The 19540-nt window shown below is 39.4% G+C and overlaps 3 protein-coding genes across 4 annotated transcripts; all 3 read right to left on the bottom strand.

Annotated features, from left to right (window-relative positions):
- Positions 1-142: 142 nt before the first annotated feature.
- Positions 143-7449, bottom strand: arl8ba (ADP-ribosylation factor-like 8Ba). Its single transcript, XM_053868453.1, has 7 exons — positions 7247-7449; positions 3859-3939; positions 3092-3165; positions 2928-3021; positions 2793-2860; positions 2497-2567; positions 143-2292 (listed from the first exon to the last, which is right to left on the bottom strand). The coding sequence occupies exons 1-7, from the start codon at positions 7367-7369 to the stop codon at positions 2243-2245; spliced, it is 561 nt and encodes a 186-aa protein (XP_053724428.1). The 5' UTR covers positions 7370-7449; the 3' UTR covers positions 143-2242.
- Positions 7450-8011: 562 nt separating this feature from the next.
- LOC128760994 (tumor necrosis factor receptor superfamily member 11B-like) lies at positions 8012-10423 on the bottom strand. Its single transcript, XM_053868812.1, has 5 exons — positions 10319-10423; positions 10130-10252; positions 9647-9775; positions 9445-9552; positions 8012-8369 (listed from the first exon to the last, which is right to left on the bottom strand). Exons 1-5 carry the CDS (start codon positions 10341-10343, stop codon positions 8221-8223), a joined length of 534 nt encoding a protein of 177 aa, XP_053724787.1. The 5' UTR covers positions 10344-10423; the 3' UTR covers positions 8012-8220.
- Positions 10424-13275: 2852 nt separating this feature from the next.
- On the bottom strand, positions 13276-16694 carry si:ch73-361p23.3 (tumor necrosis factor receptor superfamily member 4). Of its 2 annotated transcripts, XM_053868667.1 has the most exons (7): positions 16573-16694; positions 16324-16434; positions 16121-16255; positions 15958-16024; positions 15234-15457; positions 15056-15154; positions 13276-13780 (listed from the first exon to the last, which is right to left on the bottom strand). In XM_053868667.1, exons 1-7 carry the CDS (start codon positions 16652-16654, stop codon positions 13698-13700), a joined length of 801 nt encoding a protein of 266 aa, XP_053724642.1. In that variant the 5' UTR covers positions 16655-16694; the 3' UTR covers positions 13276-13697. The 2 variants fall into 2 exon arrangements, with proteins under 2 accessions (XP_053724642.1, XP_053724641.1); XM_053868666.1 differs by lacking the exon at positions 13276-13780 and having other exon boundaries at positions 14094-15154.
- Between the last annotated feature and the right edge of the window lie 2846 nt (positions 16695-19540).

The raw sequence follows: 19540 nt of genomic DNA, 5'->3' as shown, positions 1-19540 counted from the left end.
GCACGACGATTGGTTCCCCGAGTCTGACGTAGCGGACTAGTAATAACTGCTCGAACTGTGATTGGTCGAAAGACTGTTAAATAAGCCGGTAGTGTATCGTGGCATTCGGGACGCGTCTCGACATTTGAGCCAATAGAAAACAGACACAAGATCGCTAGTTCATATATTAAATAGAACACATACTGGAGTTCAAATTTAGATTCATCCAAAGGCAAGACAAAATGTATATACATGTATAGATCTGTAAAGCTACTGGGACGAGGATCAGCTCCTCTAAATCAAAGACCATGTTTCTCAAGAGGATCAGCAGGCTTCACAAACGTTTCACTTGAACCACTGTTATAGTTGAGCTTATCTATTTCCACTGATCTATAAAACAAGTCAATTTCGTCCTTAGTGACTGTGTAAGAAGTTAATATTTATCATTTATCTTTTTCCATTCATCATCTATTTATACATTTGTATTTAATTTATTATCTATTATGCATTATCTATTTACTTATACTTTACTTACTGTGTTTTTTGTCATATTAAAGTTACTTATTCATTTGTCTTGTGTTGTTTGATGGCTTATGACTTCCCCAGTTGAGTTTAACGTATGGTGATGCTTTGTGCACGTCTTTGATGTGTGTTGTGCATCTTTAATAACTTTGGTACTTTTTGTGTCTTTGTTGATGTTGGCTGCTGCGACAAATTCAATTTCCTCACTGTGGGTCTCATCTAATCACTATTTTCCGCATTTCTTTACAAAATATTTAAGTTTGTTAAACATCAGTACTACATTTACAGTCAATTTATTATCATGTAATATGCTTTGGTTTTAATGGAAGGGGCCTCATAAATTAATATTTTTAATTTTATACCCACTTATCATGTCTTGCATCTCACAATAATTTACCTGAATACATTGGTTCCAAATACCAGCAACTAAAATCTCAGTATGAATTTAGATTTCAATCTGTGTGTAACACATAATATACGCATAATTATTTAAAACATGTCACCTCAGTATAAACCACGCACTTCCAGGTGCTCCCTGATACTACTATACTATACTCCCTGATGGATGATATTACAGGGTTGACGAACATGTCCAAAAGGTTAACAGCAAACAGTGCCATCTAGTGGCTTCTAAAAATTAGGACACTTTCTCAGGAAACCTCATCAATCCATCCCTACTTTTCACTTCACAATTAACAGTTGTGTTTCCCAAAAAATGTCACTATTTTCAAAATACATTTTAGCAAAAGAATGTGAGCCTTCCTTGATGCAAGTCGTTTTTGTGTTTCACAATTGTCCCGTCACTTATCATGTCACATTTTTCGTGTGCACACGAGTCTGGCTGCAAATTTTGAAAAATGACCACACACATATTAAAAATTACCATGCCTTTCATTTTTTGATCATCGCATGTGTCCTTCCCCAGACCAGCGCACTAAGCGCGCCTCTCTGCTTCAAAAGACAAGACATGTCAAAGGCACTTAACATCCTGACACTTGCAGTGTGGAGGTGACACAATGGACATCAGGCTTCTAACAAACACTTGCCACCGTGAACCTTCAGCATGGTGCACTTTTAAAACATTCACATACTCAAGAGATCCATGTGTGAATGTGCATTCTGCACATGAGTAAAACTATACACAAGACATCAATGTAGATAATCCTGGTTGGATGCACAATTCACCTTTAACTGATTCAAGTTCACCAGTGACATTTAAAATAGCTAACAGGTCTTATCAGGTGCGTCATATAGATGTGTAGCTCTTCACAGAATCAATTTCAAGTCTCAGTGAAATTTGGATGGCTACATATTTGGATTTATTATAAATCAATTTAATGCCTTGCAATTCAGTCATCTACTGGCTTTTAAATCCCCAGTATTAACATACATTTCATTAAGGCTTCCCAATCTGCAAGACAAATTAAAAACATGTCTTCGTCGCACGTGGTATTTATGAGCCAATTTATGAGGGCAGATTGCAAGGCTAGTGTTAAAATTCATAAGGGAATGCATCACTGACCGAATGACAAGTCACGCTATCAATGTAAATGCAAAGCACACTTGATGCTTTGGCAAACTTTTGTAAGAGCTTTCTTTGAAGTAGTGTGTTTATCAGTGAGCAAAACAAAACCATAAGGGAAAAAGTGAACCGAGCAGTGAGTTGAAAATAGAACTGTACATTATCATTGTGACATGACGGTGACATGACAAAACCAGCAGGAGAACTTGTTTCGCACTTTCAGCTCCTTCGGGATTTTGAGTGTTGAATGAGCCACTGAAGCGTAATATCTGGAAGAAAAGATCACAGCAGTATGTGTCTTTGATAACTATCAACTGTACATGCTTTTATTCATAGTCAAGTCATACGTTTATGTGTGAAATAAATGTGTTTTACATTAGCTCATGTGTCAACCAAGCATAACATATATACAGAATATGATGATGGATATGATTTATTTGTCATGCAGAAATGAAGTCTCACAAAAGTCTCACCAATGTTGTCTTTTTCTTTGCATGAAATCGAGTAGCAGCATATCTCTCTGTCCTGAATAGCTGACAGATTCCTGGTAAAGAGAGGACGGAGCTGAAACCTTGCTGCACGCTACAATAATGAACAGCAGAGGGAGCCAGTGAAGAGCGTTCTGGAACAGCTAAAGAGCCAGGCTTTTGCAGTCAAGATGAGAGGTTTTAAAGACACACGCTTGTCATTGAGAATCCTCTGCCACTGATGGGTTAGAACCTAGTCATTGTCAAGGGTCACAATAGTGAGTCCTGTGAGCAACACTTACATTTTCTCAATGAGTTGTTTTTCATCGAGAGCGTTGGGCAGATCCCTTTTGTTACCAAGAACCAAGACCTAGAGACATCACAACGGTTAAACGCCTTGTTGGAATAAAAGCCTATTTTGCTTTGGGAACACTTACCGGAATCCCTTGCAACTGAGGTTTGTCTAATAAATTATGAAGCTCGTTTCTAGATGCCTCCACCTTTTCCCGATCGGCTGCGTCGACCATGTACCTGAAGACAACCCAATATTCTATTTTTAAAAAGAACAACTCCATAAATAATCTGTTTAAAAGTGACTTACACAATTGCATTAACTCCTCTGCAATACCGCTCCCACATGCTTCGGAACCGTGGCTGCCCTCCTATATCCCAGATCTATAAGGAAGAACGCAAACATCACCATAACACAAGTGTAAGGTTAAGTAAAGGGTTCCGTGAAAGGAACTTTCTACTGGGGTGAACACAATGTCTGGACATCAGTAACATCACAAAGCCAAAGGATGTGTCAGAACTACCGTAATTTCCGGACTACAGAGCCCACCGGAATATTAGCCCCACCCACTAAATTTAAGAAGGAAACTGGACCTTGTTCATACATAAGCAGTGCCGTAGAAAGGTCAGTGGTGCACCGGCTTAAATGAACAATGTTGTGCGCTCAGACAGCGATCACTTTACTCCCCGGCATCTATCATGTTTGTGTGGAGTTGAGCTGTAGTGCCCAAAGTACCGACACCACTGCCAACCTCAGCGGCTGTTCTCGATTCCAGACCTCCAGGAGATCAACGCTGTTGACGGAGCTGTGCACACGCGGGCGAAAACTAACATTTATAGCGCTTCAAGGGTAAATAAAAAGCCTCTGATTTCATCTGATTTCAGCCTGAAAAAATCCATATATTAGCCGCACTGTTGTATAAGCCACAGGGCTCAGACCGCGAGAAAAAAAGTTATCACAATAAAGCGAAACGTTAGTTCAAGACAGGCGTTTGTGACACACGTTTCTATATAAAAACCTTATGTCATTTTTCATTAATCTTGAAAACTTCATTCAGCTCAGTGATTAACAGCTACCTTGATGGTGACGTTTCCTTTGGCAACCTTCCTCATATTAAATCCAACAGTGGGAATCATGTCTTCACTGAAATGTCCAGACTGAAAAGAGAACAAATGTTAGCATTAACACATCTATAGGTCAAAGGTTTCTACAGTTTCATGTCCAACTTTTAACATCATTATAACCGTCATACAATTGGCCAAAGAATATATATATATATATATATATATATATATATATATATATATATATATACACACATATACATATTTATGTATATGTGTGTGTGTGTGATGCAATGTATATACAGCAAATGCGCTGGCTCGTATTGTGAGGCGTCACCGGGAGACCACAGATACGGAACTGTCAGCCACACGCTGCCGTAGAGCACAGCCTGTAAGTTTTTCCCTGAGACAGCTGTGCCAGAGCTTTACCAAAAGACTAAAGGAACCGTCGCCAGTAAAGGAAGAAACTTGAATGTCTCTAATTGTCATTGTGTATGCAAAGTTGATGGGAGTAGAGAAGGCACCATCATTTACATTTTACACAGCGGAAACTGTAACAGAGCATTATCCTGTTCTGTATCTCTCCATCTCTAACCCGAGACCAGACGAGTGAGTGTTTCAGCGGAAATGCATCAGAGACTGAGATGAGCGAGCGAGAGAGCAAAAAAGCAGGTTCAGCGATAGAAAAAGACAAGGCGTGCAGAGGAATTACAATTGTGCGTCTCTATACAGCAGTGGTTTGACTACCGCAAAAACAACATTATTCAAATTACTTCTCAGTAACTTGCACGAGCCACGGTTAACGTCCTTAAAAGTTCTATATTATAGCACTAACAGAGTACTGCTTGCTTCTAAAATAAGGAAGCAAGCAGTACTATGACTTGACTTTCAGCAAGTGAACGTAAATGAAGTGTCCAAATGATTGACTGAAAATTGTGTGTAATCTCACTTAGTTTATTACTGACAGGACAATGTATCAGTGGTTACACATATGTTCTGAGAGGAGAATCTTTGTACTTCAATGTAGTTTTTAAAAACATGGTATTACATCCCTGCTGTTGTTTAAGCATCAAGGAAGTGGGGCTGGGTATTGTTAAACTCACGATTCGATTCAGGAGAAATTCAATTCAAATACAAACAATTCAGCTAGAAGTACTAAGGGAAGAATAAATAAATCTAACAAATCTAATGTAATCTAAAAACATAAACAGCGGGAGTGCTTCACTTGCTTCAGATTTTTATTTCCATGCCGATATGAACATATGAGGCAGGTCACCACACATGTTGCGCAATAAAGAATATGAAAAGTAAATGTAATAACTTATTCGTGCATATGGAGTACAGAAGTGTAAAATGTGACAGTTCTATATAAATGAAAAAAACTTAAGTGTGTGAATTTCTTTGCTCATGAGTCTCACCTCAGAATATCACATCTGAACAAGGTCCCTTCATTCCCAGCTGTATACTATACTATAAGTAGTGTGCACATGTAGATTTGTAGAGCTGAGGAAAAGCATCTGATTTGCATGTGAATGCATCAAAGCACTTATCTGGACTGAGACAAGTTTAAACCTATGATCAGGAACGGACGCCCTCCAGATGGTCTCAACGCTCCTTCGTTTTTGTCATCATTTTGAGTGGTTTCAATCCTCTAAACCCAAATCACGGGCACAGCGCCCCTACTGTATATGTAGTGAATCAATTCAGGGGAATTTGCTGAACTGATTTTGTCTGACACAGTGTGCTGTGGTGACACAACAACTCTAATTTTAACAGATTCTGGACAGGGTTACATGGCCAGGGAAAGGGAAGTTAATGATGCATTCTTGTGACAAGAAAATGCAATGAAAATTAAGCAGTAATGTAGTCAAGTAAGCAAACATATTTTGGGGGAACTGCTTGTGGTTGTAAGACTGGTCTACTTTCTCTCTGGCATGATGAAACTGGAGCAACTTGTCAACCTTTTATCGGCATCTCGATAGACATGAATGTCTTGGTAACGTGACTTGACTATGATTTTAAGACTTAGTTTTGAAAGGACCAAGACCACCACATAAGAAACAAAAGTGCATGATCATTCTTTTGTAACAACAAAACAATTTCGACATGTTTCACCAAATGTAAAATAAAAGAGCACTTCTTCTTCCTCTTAAGTTTAGAGCAGTCTATTATGTGCCTGCACACAGCACATGACTCAAAAAGTCACCTGATGTAGCTAAGTGGAAATGAATGCAGCTGTCTTATGACTGAGAAAAAGGAACCACCCCCTCGTCTACCCACTATAAACCATGAACGTCATACATGGACAGCAACTCTGATTTGTTTCCCTGAATTCGCCCACTCTCACTCATCACAAATGACAAGGAAACAGCACTTTAGTGGTAGAGCACTCCATCTTTGAAGATATGAATGTGTTTTAATGTGTTCATTGTAGATTATGGACCCTATTTTAATTCTGTAAAGACGACTAAAGAAAAATTTATCAATGGACTTAGTCATCACGACAAATAAACAAACAGTATGCAGGAACAGCTGACTGGGGTGAATGTTTTTAACTAACAATTGACCAAAATATACATTTAACTCCCATACACAGAACAACCTGAAGCTCACGTCAGCTTTTGGTTAGTTTAAGTAGAGGATTCCAAACTAGTTGATTAATCTTTTCTGAAGAACTCAGACGCCAATATTGACTGACCTTTAGCTCCAGAATACTCAAGCTGACAACCGTGCCACTGCTCCGACCTTTCAGGGATTTTGGTGTTTCACTTCCCAGTAATTGTAAACACAACTTGTTACACAAAATTAGAATGTTTTCAATAAAATATAGCTTATTCAATGAGTCTAATTCATTTTTAAATGTACTTACACTTGCCACAGTTAAATATATTCTTTGAATCAAGGCTTTTGGATGGTTAAAACAGCCTATTAAAACCCACAAAGCTAACTGAAAGGGAATAAATGACAGCACCAATGTTATTACACGTTCATTATACTGCATGCAGTATTTAAAGGGCATAAACGTTTATTATGGACTATTTTCTATGACAACTGTTTTGACATTAATGAGCGTTTTGTGTGAGTCAGACAGGTGATATGATCAGCATACTTCTATTGCACTTCCTGGTAGCAACAAAGACGCGATTATTATGAGGAACAGCGACAAAAACGTCAGATATGAAGCGATGAATGCTTCACTGCAGTGTCAATCACGCCAGAAGACGACTGAATCTGTTTACTATAAGAGCTTTTTATGGAAAATTCTAAAATGAATTCGTGATGTGCTTCATAGTGACGCTTTGGGGATTCGTGGTGTCACAACACAAAAACTTTGCAACTCTTGTCATTACCGCTAATAGTATTAGCACGGTGCTAGCGAGCAGGCTAGCAGCGGACTTACAGCAATCACGTTAACAAATGTAGTTTTCCCCGAGTACTGGAGGCCAACCAGCGTCAACTCCATCTCCTCCTTCCAGAACAGAGACTTGAACCAGTCCAGGAGCCGGTTAATGAGGGCCAGCATCTTGAAGTCGATGGTCAAACTCTACCAGGACTCGCGGCTCTCTTTGCCTCCTCGTCAGATGTGGCGTTCTGAGCAGTAGTCACATGACCATAGTGTAGCACAGCTCCCCCAGCGTGGCTGGAAGGAACTGCAGTCTTCTGCAACTAGCCCTCGAAGTTGACTGTCAATTCTCACAAACTATCTTGGTGACTTCAACTTCAGCTCTCAAAAGGAGATTCATGCACGTTTCCAATTGTTGTTGTGCCATTTGGAGGTGGCATACATTCGGATGTAGCTTTATTTAAACGCTCCCTGTAACCTATTCAGAGATCAAACTTCTGAACACTGTCAAACTCCACCATCTCGTGCTGCGCATATTGTGCAACAAATCTTGTTATTACATCAACAGGTGATGTAATAAAAGGCAAAATGGAGGCTGTACTCATTCCACAGCTGCAGAAAATGCAGTCGAGTGAAGACTATTTCCTTAGCAAATAAATCAATTATTTAGAAGCCACATTGGACAGTGGTCAGAATAGAAGGGGGTCATTTACATTACATCTCCAATAAATCACCTTTGTATTATCAAAAAACACTTTAAATTTATTTACAAATATATGTTCACTTCCTATTTTCATAAGAAATGCATCAACCTTTAAATATTTTTCATGCATTTTGATATCCATTGAATGTCCACATCTGCGCAACGTTCAATACAATTCTTTGCAGAATACACAAACACCTATGAAGAAATATGTCAACAACACAGCACTTCGTACTTGTCTATGTACAGCATACACACCGCTAGTATAATGTACACTACATGGATACGTTTGTATGTATATACATGCAATTGTTTTCCTCCGTTTCTATTAAACCAAAACAAAGGTCTCCAGTTGTAGTTGGCTGCTGCGGGAACTTTCGCTCTCCTTGAGTTTCAGTTCGATTCCACTCTCCTCTTTGGACAGATGATAATCACAGGTGCTGGAGTGCAATGCCAAGATTTCAGCAGGGGGGGTTTCTGTGGAAACAGAGGAGTTTGTGAATCCCTTTTTTTTGTTTAATAAAACTTACACGTTGGCATTTGTCGGTTTTATAGAATGTGTGGTAATTCCAGCTCTCTTGATGTCTTACACTGGTTCATTTTCTAATCACTTGAATCAGGCCTGCGTCACAAGCACTTGAGACTGCGCTATGGTTTCCACACATTGCTGACCACATCCTGAGTTCTGAGATGCCTCAGTGGGCACCTTGCTAGTCAACAGTCTGAGCGATTACCTGTGCTACCAACAAGACAATCTTTCAGTCATAGCCCAAACCATGTGAAACCTCTGGTCGGCAATACAGTTATATCTAGACCTCAACATAATTTTGCAATGTAAACATTCACCTTCCGATATTGGAAACTGACGGACTCATGGGTCTGGTCAAATGCAGCGAGGGACCCACTTCCACTTGTTGGAATGTTTTTTGTTTTTTTTTTAATTCTGTAGGACTCTCTTTGTTATGTTTTTAAAGCGCGATTGCTGACTGGATTTATTGATTTTCTTTCTTATTATTTTCTATACATATATGAGCTGAGTCCTGGTTAAGGTTAGCCTTGTGTTTTGCATGGTTAGGTTTAGGGTGAGAGGCTGGGGAAAGGGTTACAGCAATGAGAGGTCCCCGAAAAGATGGTGTGACAAACCTGTATGTGTGTGTGTTTATACTTGTAAAGCTATCCTTGTGAGGACAGATTCTAGGAAACACATCTATTTATGGGGTCATTTTTGCCAGTCCCCACAAGTCCAAGACTAAATTTGAAGATGAAAACATCAAAATAACTGGATCATTATGACTGGGTTTCAGTTTGGTTCAGAGTCCTGGTTAAGGTTAGCCACGTGTTTTGAATGGTTAGATTTCCGGGGGGTCTCCACAAGGATGGCGATACAAACCTGTGTCCATGCATACGTGTGTGTGTGTGTGTGTGCGTATGTGAGATATGGCTCAGCTTGACATTGTACAATGTTAATGGGGAAAAAAAATCATTTGTCCATTCAAGCATTAAAATTTCATCATAATTTAAATGTGTATGTAAGAATGCAAAAAGAACTTACTAGCTTTTTGCCTGTGTACTTTGTGTGCACACATGTGAATTAGAAGCACAAGAACAGTGAGAGAAACCAATACAAAACAAGTTCCAAGAACCACGACGTAACTGTCACCTGTGGGAGACGGGCAAAAAACAGGAGTTAAAAGCTGCCGTGAGTTAAATGGCAATTTTAATCACTTCTTACTCAGCTTGAAACCACATCTTACCTGTTCTGACTGCCTTTTCCCCAGCAGCGCATTTGACATCTTCACATTTTGAACATTTACTATCACTACACAGGAAACCAGAGGGGCAGCAGTTTGTATTTGTGGTCGGAGGACATTCCGCTGGAAATTCTGTTGAAAAAAAGACACTATCTAGCATTCATTTCTTTAAATACAAAACACTCTATCTCTGGACCCTTTTAAAGTGCAGATTACAGACTAAAATTTAGTAGAAAAAATATTGACAGATTATGAAGATCAATTGCAACAAGTCAGTGGTAACACAATCGATAGATAGAACACATATTAACCATCATTAATTATATATATATATATATATATATATCTCATTACAGCCATGTTGAAGAAGATGCTGATAAACTTTATGATGATTCCTAACCGGATCCGCTGCTTATATACATATGAATTAGAATGTTGTCTCGTATTTATAGTTCTATCGAGTTACTTTGTAAGAAGAAGTCTTACCTTTACACGCCGAGCATTTTGTGCACCTGTCAAACAGGTGATAATCATCAGCATAAAAACCCTCCGGACAAGGAAGGCACTGCGTTTGCCTCTCGCTGGTACACAGTTCGCTCATGTAGTGCCCTTAAATGAAACCAGAGTTGACTACAATGAATAATAAATAAAGAGTGGATAATTGAAGTCCAGTACCTGGTGGGCAGAGATTGCAACACATTCCGTTAACAATATCCTGTGACTTGTTACAGCCCAGAGCATCTGCTGAAGTCCAGAAGCCCACAAACAGGGCACAAGTAAAGCAACAGATGGGTGAAATCATGTTGTCCAGCGTTCTGCTAGTGAGTCAGAGTTCTTATGTGTGCTTGCTGCTGACGTATGCGTGGGTCGTGCGTTGCGTAGTCACCGCGGAGGATATGAAACCGAGAACCTATGGTACGTGCTTCACTTGGTCAGTCCCCCTTTGTGAAACCCAGCTCCACACAGTGTGTGCATCTCATGAGGGCTTATCTTGTTGTTTTTTTTAAAATTTCTTATTAATGGCAGATGGAAAGTAGAATGTGAACACCAACACAGGTACAGCATAAGCTCATGTTAAGTATAAGCATAACATAAGCTTATGTAGTATGCACTTTAAAAGGGTCCCGAGATGGAGTGTTTTGTATTTAAAGAAATGAATGCCAGATAGTGTCTTGGCCACGAGCCCAGTGTTTTGACATTGTTGTTTTCTGAAACAGAATTTTCAGCGGAATGTACTCCGACCACAAATACAAACTGCTGCCCCTCTGGTTTCCTGTGTAGTGATAGTAATGACTTGTGTAGTCATAGTCTTGATGTGATGTAGGCCAGACGGAGTTTTATGTTATGTATAAGCTTGTGCTGTTATGCGTAAACTTATACTGCACCTTAGCTTGATGTTAATTCAATCTCATGTGTTGGTTGCACTTTTCCTCCTTTCCTCCACTTTTCCTTAAATGCGGGCGCCATTGAGTGTTGACTTCATTTGATTGCCTTGTAAGAAATAACAAGAATCTAGAAAACTTCACTGCACTAGTCAAGTTTCCAGGTCATTATTTCACAGCTGCACAGATTAGAATTTTTGGCATAAAAGCTAGTGAATCAATTTCATATTGTTTTGTTCTAAACCAGACTTGGGCAAAGTACGGTCCGAGGGCCATATGTGGCCCTTAGCCTTCATTCGGGCTACTTAATACTTGTTTTTTTGCATCGCTCAATACTAATTGAATTCTAATTGTGTTTTTTTTGCAACAGTTAAAATAAATAAAACAAATAACCCCAAATAAGCTCACCCCATTCTGGAGACATGTTTTAACAAATGCATTATCTGCCATTTGTTTCTGCAAATATCATACCAAAACAGCTGAGTGTCAGTTTCTACAATTTTTCGCAAGTTAAAAGGTATTTTCTACAGGACTTTCAACTAAGCCCAGTTGCGCTTTGACTGAGGTGCCTTATGTGTGTGTGCCGTGGCCTAAAAGATAAAAATAAAAGATAAGCAAATAAAGATAAAACGCAGGTCTAGTTGGTAATATTATTGAAATGTTTGGAAAGATATTTTATGAAGAGAGTCACGTACAAATATCTGTGACAATGTTATTACTACACTGGCAGCGCTATCCCTATACACAGGTCACACACTCTAAGTGCCCATTATCTCACACATGGTCCAATTGTTTCTGTGGATCCTTCCGACACATCAACATCATCAGGCTTTTCTGCCATAACTGGATACCAAACGTGCATGGAAGTCAGGATGCAAGCTCACCTTTAAATAAATGATACAAATTATCAAGTCAATTCAATACCATTCAACAACTTATTTCAATAAAGTTGATGAGTAATGACATTCAAATAACCGTGTGTTGCATGTGTCACATTTGTATCACAAAGTTCCTCCTAAGCTTATTTCATACTCACCACAATGTTAAGTCTGTGATCTAATACTCTGTTGAGTTTCTGGCACCGTGGTGGTTGTGATTGTATACGTTCCTGTGAGTCAACAGCGTGACAGAGTCAGTTTCCACACAGATAAGATAAAAGATGAAAAAAAAGAAAATTTACTTTGCATTACAATCTTGTAGGCTGTTGTGAGGAGTTGTGGTGAGGTGAGGGTGGCGCGTGGTTGTTCTTGACGTCAAGAGCACGCGGTTCAACGCATTAAGCCTTTGAACGCCACCGGTTCAAAAGGCTGTAGCTTGAAAAATGTAAGACAATAGGGCACATTGTACATTGTACAGTGAGACCCAAAGTCATTTTGAATGACGTAGTTTGTTTCTCTGACTCGCTGGAGACATTCTTCCTCATCTCTCCATCAACAATGATGATAGTGACGGCAGGCATCATCACCGTTTATGGTTACATGCAGAGCGTAGCAATAGATTAGATTCAGATTAGCTCGGTTAAGCCGCTGAGTCCGATTGTGTCATGTTCTCCTGGTTTATATGCATTGGAGAGGAAGTCAGATAACTGAGTAATGCACCACCATGACAGGAGATGGCGCTGGGAGCTCTTCTCTCCTACCGGCTCAGCTGTCCGTCGAAGAAGAACAGGCAACGCAATCGGGTAGAAAGGAACCATTTCAGAGTGAGTGAGTCAGAATTTGTCCTTTGGAGCGTGAGCGTGAGCTTCGACCCACTTAACAATCATGCTAACGTTGGTTGCTAAGTGATCAACCAATCAGGTGATGTTTTTTGTCTTTGATAGAAACACACTCGCAGGTGTTGCTCAGGTTGAAGTTACAGGTGTCCACCAGATTGTGTAAAGTGGTAACTACATCAGGGTTCATGTTTGCAGCTGGGCCTGATTAAATGGTGCGATGATGCCTTTGGCAATTTTGCAACTTTGGCATCCAAATGATTAAGGTACATACCTGACTGAGTACCGAGAATGAAGCCAGTGCACATGTTAGCGCTTACCAGCAAAGGTAGAAGACATATGTCACCGCTTCAACCAAACATTCATTATTTTCCAAATTACTTCCCACAGCTAAAACAGTTAACATGTTGCTCATACTTGCATTGATTATACCTTAGTGCTGTTGTTGAAGATAATGATAATTTATATCAACAATTGTTGTTGTTCCATACAAACTCTCACTTTTTTGAAAAACCTTTATTTACAGTCTCAGGATATCGCAGCATTTTCTTTTTTCTCTTCTCACAGTAAAAAAAGAGGCGGGCTTGAAAAGCAGCGGAAACTAAGGAGCTTCAAACTCCCACATTTGTATTTAAAATGTCAAAAAAAAAAAAGTCATACACTTGTGTGTGACTAAGACGCAGGCGAGTTGAGGTTGTCTGGGCTCGTGACACCACAGACAATAAATGTTGTCACTTGTGGTGGGATGAACAGAAATTGATGTCATGTCATTTATTTTTGTCTTCAATGCCTGTGGTTTGAGTCAATATGAAGAATCAAGACAGCGAACTAACGTTTTCATTTCATTTTCATTAACTGCCCTAAATCGTATGGTATGAGTTTACTGAGTGTATGTGTGTACATGTACTGAAAACATCCCAAAGACATACAGTGTGATGGAAACTTGGACATGGCTTGATCAAATTTCTTCTGTATTCATTTTTTGAGATGATGAACTGTCATCGCCGCTTTCCTCCACTGGCTGTCGACACAAGGGCTCCACTGAAATAAAACATTTTTAAATGAATAGATGTACTAAAAATGCATTTTTTAAATGGAGTCAACACTGTCTAAATGCAGTGCACTATTGACTTGAATGATGAATGTGCTTATTTGGCCAGCTAGTCATCAGCCAAAAATGTGCCATCTATGATTCAGTTTGCCTGAGCCAGCTATGTTTTCCAGTCATGTGATTTGATTTCAATATCTTTCCGTTGTACTCAGACAGACACTGCTCATTGAAAGACTCATCCCACACTCATTGTCAACTGCCACCAGGTGTTGGTAGTTTCAACTTCCCTCAAACCATCATTGGCATTATTATGCCAGGTTTGGGAGCAATATTTTTACTTTATCTTACCACAAACATCTGTTATTTTGATGCCCCCCTCTTGGTCTTCTTGGTTTGTGTCTTTGTAGACTTTGTATGACTCAGATTTGGAGGTACACCAGTGAATCTAAATGTAAACTATCTTGTAGAGAGTTCAGAACTGTTGTTTTAAACTGCTAGTTCGACCAAAAGCTGAGCTAATTTTCAGGCCAAGAGAGCAGAAACTCAGCAGCTGTTGGTGGAATCCTATCAAGAGTTGCAATATATAAAATATATTTAAAACAAAATGAAAAAGTGAAAATCTGAATATTGTTTAAAATATACACATTTTAAATCAACAAATATCAGAATATAGCCAAATAATGGTACACTTTCTTTTTGGTCATACAAGCCTGATGAATGAGGCTTGACACTCTTGAACCAGATTCACCACAACAAACCACATCAAAGTGACCACAAACTGACTTATTTACAGCACAACACCACCACCTCATGACTCTCAAGTAAACAAATAAAAAAAACCCACATGAAATGCTCACATTAACTGCATCTTGTCTTCTTCAAATCACAATGAATTATTGTGTGTTTGTATTTCCCACTTTTTGGTTGGTCTGTAGTGCAAAAATGCTTGCACATTAGTACATACAAAGCTCAGTAAAAACTTTTTTAAGACAGGAAAAATAGTAAGTATGCTAATACTTAAAGTCATTTTTACCTAATTAGAAACTCAAGAATTTCAGCAGATGGACTAGACTCCTTTTCACATTCTGGAGTCCCAACTTTGAAATTCAAGCAGTTTGACCAAGCACATTTGGCTTCTATTATTTTTGCGCATGGGTCTATATGGATGTTTGCAAAGATTTAGAACATGACAATTATAAGTAAAAGTAGTGTAATTACTATCTGCAGAATTTTGTTTAAGGAAAACCTGTAGTCCTGATACATACCCGGTTGGATGGCCACCTTTTTGCTATGCTTCAGCTTCCAGGTCACAGCACAGAACAAAAGAAGGAAGATTACAAGTCCAAATATGGAAAGGATAAGGCCTAAAGAAGAGAGCCACGATGCAGATGAGTGTCACTTTTCCAGGCATGGATCTAAAATATTTCAACAAATGCATTTTACCGATGTTGGTCTCAGTGCTGGAATCCTCTTTGTCCACCACAGTGGCTGTGGCACGTGTTGTTGAGCTGTAGGTGGTGTGTGGAGAGTTCGCTGATGTGTGGCGAGGTTTTGATGGAGCGACCGTGGATGATTTTTCAATTGGTGTCGAGGGCAAGGCTGTATTGTTGTCAGAGCAAATGGCATCCGAGCTGCGGTTCCCAGAAAATTTCACGCCAAATTTACATCTGAAATGACAATTCAGTTCACTTTCAGTGCAAATGTGGTAGATATCTTTGCTTGTAAGTCTATTTCCTGAACTCAGTTTGGCGCATATGTATTAGAAATGTGAAAGAAAATGTCAATAAATATAATAATATGAAGGCTGGGTTGCCGAATGATTAATCTGTTCTGCATCGACCTGCACTTAGAGGAACATCATATTCAGCAAGTGCAAGTGCCGTCATCAAGCCCGAGGTGGACGGCATACTTGGACTGAGAGACCCTCTAAAATGGAGACCAAGTCAGGGTCAGTGGTCACCAGGAACAGGATTTTCATCCAAATACTTGCTGTCTGGAGATGAACCAAAGGCAAAAGCCAATCTGTGATTGAGATGAAGCTGAATGTCACTGATGACTCACTGATGAGTCAACTCAACAGTTGAGTAATCTGGTTTTTTTTTAGGCCCATGCTCTCTTTCTGAAACACTGGGGTCGCTTCTCATTGTGTGTGAAAATGTGAACATACCTTTTCCATTGTCGGCAGGGTGAGTTCTCTTTAGTGTTGAAGGTCCCATGTAGGCACGGTGAACATTCTGAAGAGACAAATACAACGGAAATGAAGAAATGCCATTTCGAGGTAAACCAGAAACATAATCCAAAATGATGCTGTAATGACTTGATCTACGTACGGCCCTGGTTTAGCCCGTTGCCCTTTGGACATTTACAAGTGGAACTGTCGTCCTCCACGGGCGAAAAGTTTTGTTGGCATTTACACTCAGTGTTGGATACTTTGGTGCACTGCTTGTTGGCCACACTGCCTGAATCTGAAACATTGAAAATAAAACACCTCTCGTATTTAATACTATTTTGTCCAATTCATTTCAATACTCACTTTGATCACATCGTGTACACGGTTTGCATTCTGTGGATTCATTTTCAGTGGGTTGGTAGTATCCATCAGGGCAAGCTTCACAGGATCCAGATTTACGAGTAACTTTTTGTCCTTTGTTGAATTAAAAACACAATGATACTAGGTGAATAGATCTTTACATGGTTATCCTAGCAGAGTAGAAAACACAGGTGCATTGCTCGCGCCCAAAATATGCGAATGAAATAGCAGGGAAAGAAAATAAAATATTACCTTTTGGGCAAGTTTTTCCGTCCGAATAGGTAATCAGGTTGTTAAAAATTAGAGTTAAGATGAGCATTTGAAGTTGAACCATATTTAGCAGTTCTCGGAAGCCGAGCAAATGTTTCCTGTGAGAGTCACCACAGTCGAATGAGATAACGAGATGAAGATGGGCGCACTGATACCGACGCTTCATCACGCCCCCCCAACCATAATGCCTGATTTTCATATTTGAATGTCAAAAACCAAATGCTCTGTGTGAAACATTCTGACGGATTTGTTGGGCAAAATGGAGTGTTCACACTGGCTACAATTGTTGGAAGAAAGACTAATTCAACGATTGTGGGAGATTTGACTGTCTTTTACTTGACAAAACCACAAGCATCAGTGACGACTTAACATCAGCATACAACAATAATAATGTACGACATTAATGGAACGCCCACAACACAGAAGTTCCATGATGAGCTGTTCATATGCACATCATATCCACCTTCAACCATGTATTCAAGACCTTTTGTCTTCACAAAACTGTGTTCATTTCAGGCTAAATCATTTAAAATCAGGACAGTAAGATACGACAAAATGATAAAGCTGCTCTCTTTTGTTTGCGTTTCTGTGTGTCTTAATCGGATTAAAATGTTGTCGTGCACAGAAGAAGCGCGAAACAACCACACACTCTAAATAATGTATGCAGAAAGCCGCACACCTGCCTTCTGAGAAACTGACAATGTTCCATTTCATGATGTAAATAGCACATTTGCAGTTTCCTCTTTCATCTTGTAGGATGCCATTTTAAGTTGTGTGACTTGAAATATTACTTTTCCAGGTAGTAAATACGATTGAATGTTTTCACTTGAAAAATTGGAGATCATTTTTTTACCCGTTTTATGTTATTAATCTTAACTCTTAACTAGGAAAGCATTCAGAGAGCGCAAATCTCCACCATGCAGCTTCACTCCACTCCGAATGCAATCGCTCTATGACCATTCATCCTTCATAGAACATATGTGAGATCAAATGCCAATCGTCCACAAATGCTTAAAGCATTTTTTTAATCCTGGATCATTGTGGATCACTCCCAAAATGGAATCCTTTGTCCCATATTTCCTGGAAATGTTTTTAAGTGTCATACATTGTGTTTCTCAAAAGAAGTGTTTATTAAGGCTGTATGCATCTTCTACAACAAATAATAATCATAATAATAATTATTATTATAATGGAGATTTAAAACACGCAAATTAAAGAGCATTTTATAGTTTTTGCGGCAACTTACTTCCTTTTTATGATTTGTTAACGCTTTCTGTGTTGTTGTTTTTTTTTTTTTTTTTTTCACTGATCCGTAGCTGTCTTATCCTGTTTCGTGTTTATTGCGCCTGATCTTTAGAGTAGTCTTGATGTTTTTGTGTTGCATAAAATGTTGTTAATACCCCCACATTATTACATTTTTTCTTTTCCTTTGTCAGTGAGTTTGACATTTTTGCTCCCACTCTTACAGTGTACATTTGTCAGTGTGGTGCCAGCATATGGTTGGTACATGTTCCCTATTCCTCTCTGCTTTGTGGGGACATTTGGTCTGTCCTCACAAGGTTTAGCCTTTTTAAGGTTAGCCATGTGTTTTGGATGGTTAGCTTTAGGGGAGCGGCAGGGGAAGCCATTACTCAAGTCCTCACTAAAAAATTGAAACTGTGTGTGTACAAACTTGCATAGCTATATTTCTGGAGACCAAATCTTGTGGGGACCTCTGGCTCGATCCCACAAGGTTAAAACAAAATTTGAGGATTAAAACTTCAAAATAACTTGGTCATCATAATTGGGTTTCAGTTTGGTTCTGACTCCTGGTTAAGGTTAGTGATGCGTTTCAGAAGGTTAGATTTAGGGGGAGAGGCTGCGCAAAGCATTTTGTGTAGTAGAAGGTCTTGTATTACAGTCATTGTGTTTGCCCAAATAATGATTACATAGAACGGGAGTGGAAGCATTAAGACAGTAGAGCATGAACGCTCTTTCATTACAACTTTAATTTTTTTTTTTGTTTTTTTCATTGAGTCTATTTGTTTCAGACCATTTTAGATCATCTCCACTGTTGATAGGATTAGCCTATTTCGTTTGTTTCTGACACCTCATGGAAGTAGTACAAAAGTATAAAGCATTTTGGTCCCAGAACTGAGCCTTGAGGTACTCCACACTCTAGTTCTCTTACTTAATCCAATATTTCTTACTTCCACACACTGTTTCCTCCTGCTTCACTAAGCTTTTTATGGTGACCATGTTATCCCATCGCCTTCCCGCTTTTGAAATCAGTAAATCATAGAATGAAACATTTTTTGGAACCAGAAATGTTCCTGTTAGTTTTTTTGTCCACTGCATCTTTTACATGCTAGAATGGGCTCAAAATGGTCATTGACTGTTGCTGCTGTGACACGATGAATTTCCCCATCTAATCTAATCTAATATAATATACAGTGGTACCTCGGTTCTCGACCGCAATCTGTTCCAGACAGCTGTTCGAGAAGCGATTTGTTCGAAATCTGAATCAATTTTTCCCCTTTCAATGAATGAAAAAGAAATAATGCGTTCCAAGCCTTAAAACAGGCTTTTGTAGGAGTGAATGTAGAGTGTCTGCTGCAGGTGGCTGTTCCTCTATGTGTGTGGCCGCTGCATGTGGGAGGGGTTGCAGAGTGAGTGACGTCTCTCCAGAAGTGAAGAGGTGCCCGGTGCGTGTCCAGCTCTGAATGTGCGCTTCTGTGCAGTTTGGCTGTGACAAAGTCATAAACCAAGTAACGCTCTGTCCCAGACTCGCCTCATCCCTGTCCCAGCTCCAGCCCACAACAGGACATCAAACCCTGGAGTGGAGGTGTGGAGAGCGAGCAGCTCCCCTGTGACACTCTACCACGGTCCAGTGTGGAGACAGGAAAGGTTTTACACCTCAACATGAAGAAAAAACAGTCAGTAAATGCAGCTAACGGGACACGTCTGCATA

The sequence above is a fragment of the Synchiropus splendidus genome, chromosome 6, assembly GCF_027744825.2.
Source record: "Synchiropus splendidus isolate RoL2022-P1 chromosome 6, RoL_Sspl_1.0, whole genome shotgun sequence".
NCBI classification, from domain to species: Eukaryota; Metazoa; Chordata; class Actinopteri; order Syngnathiformes; family Callionymidae; genus Synchiropus; species Synchiropus splendidus.
This window is presented reverse-complemented; position numbering and strand designations above follow the sequence as displayed.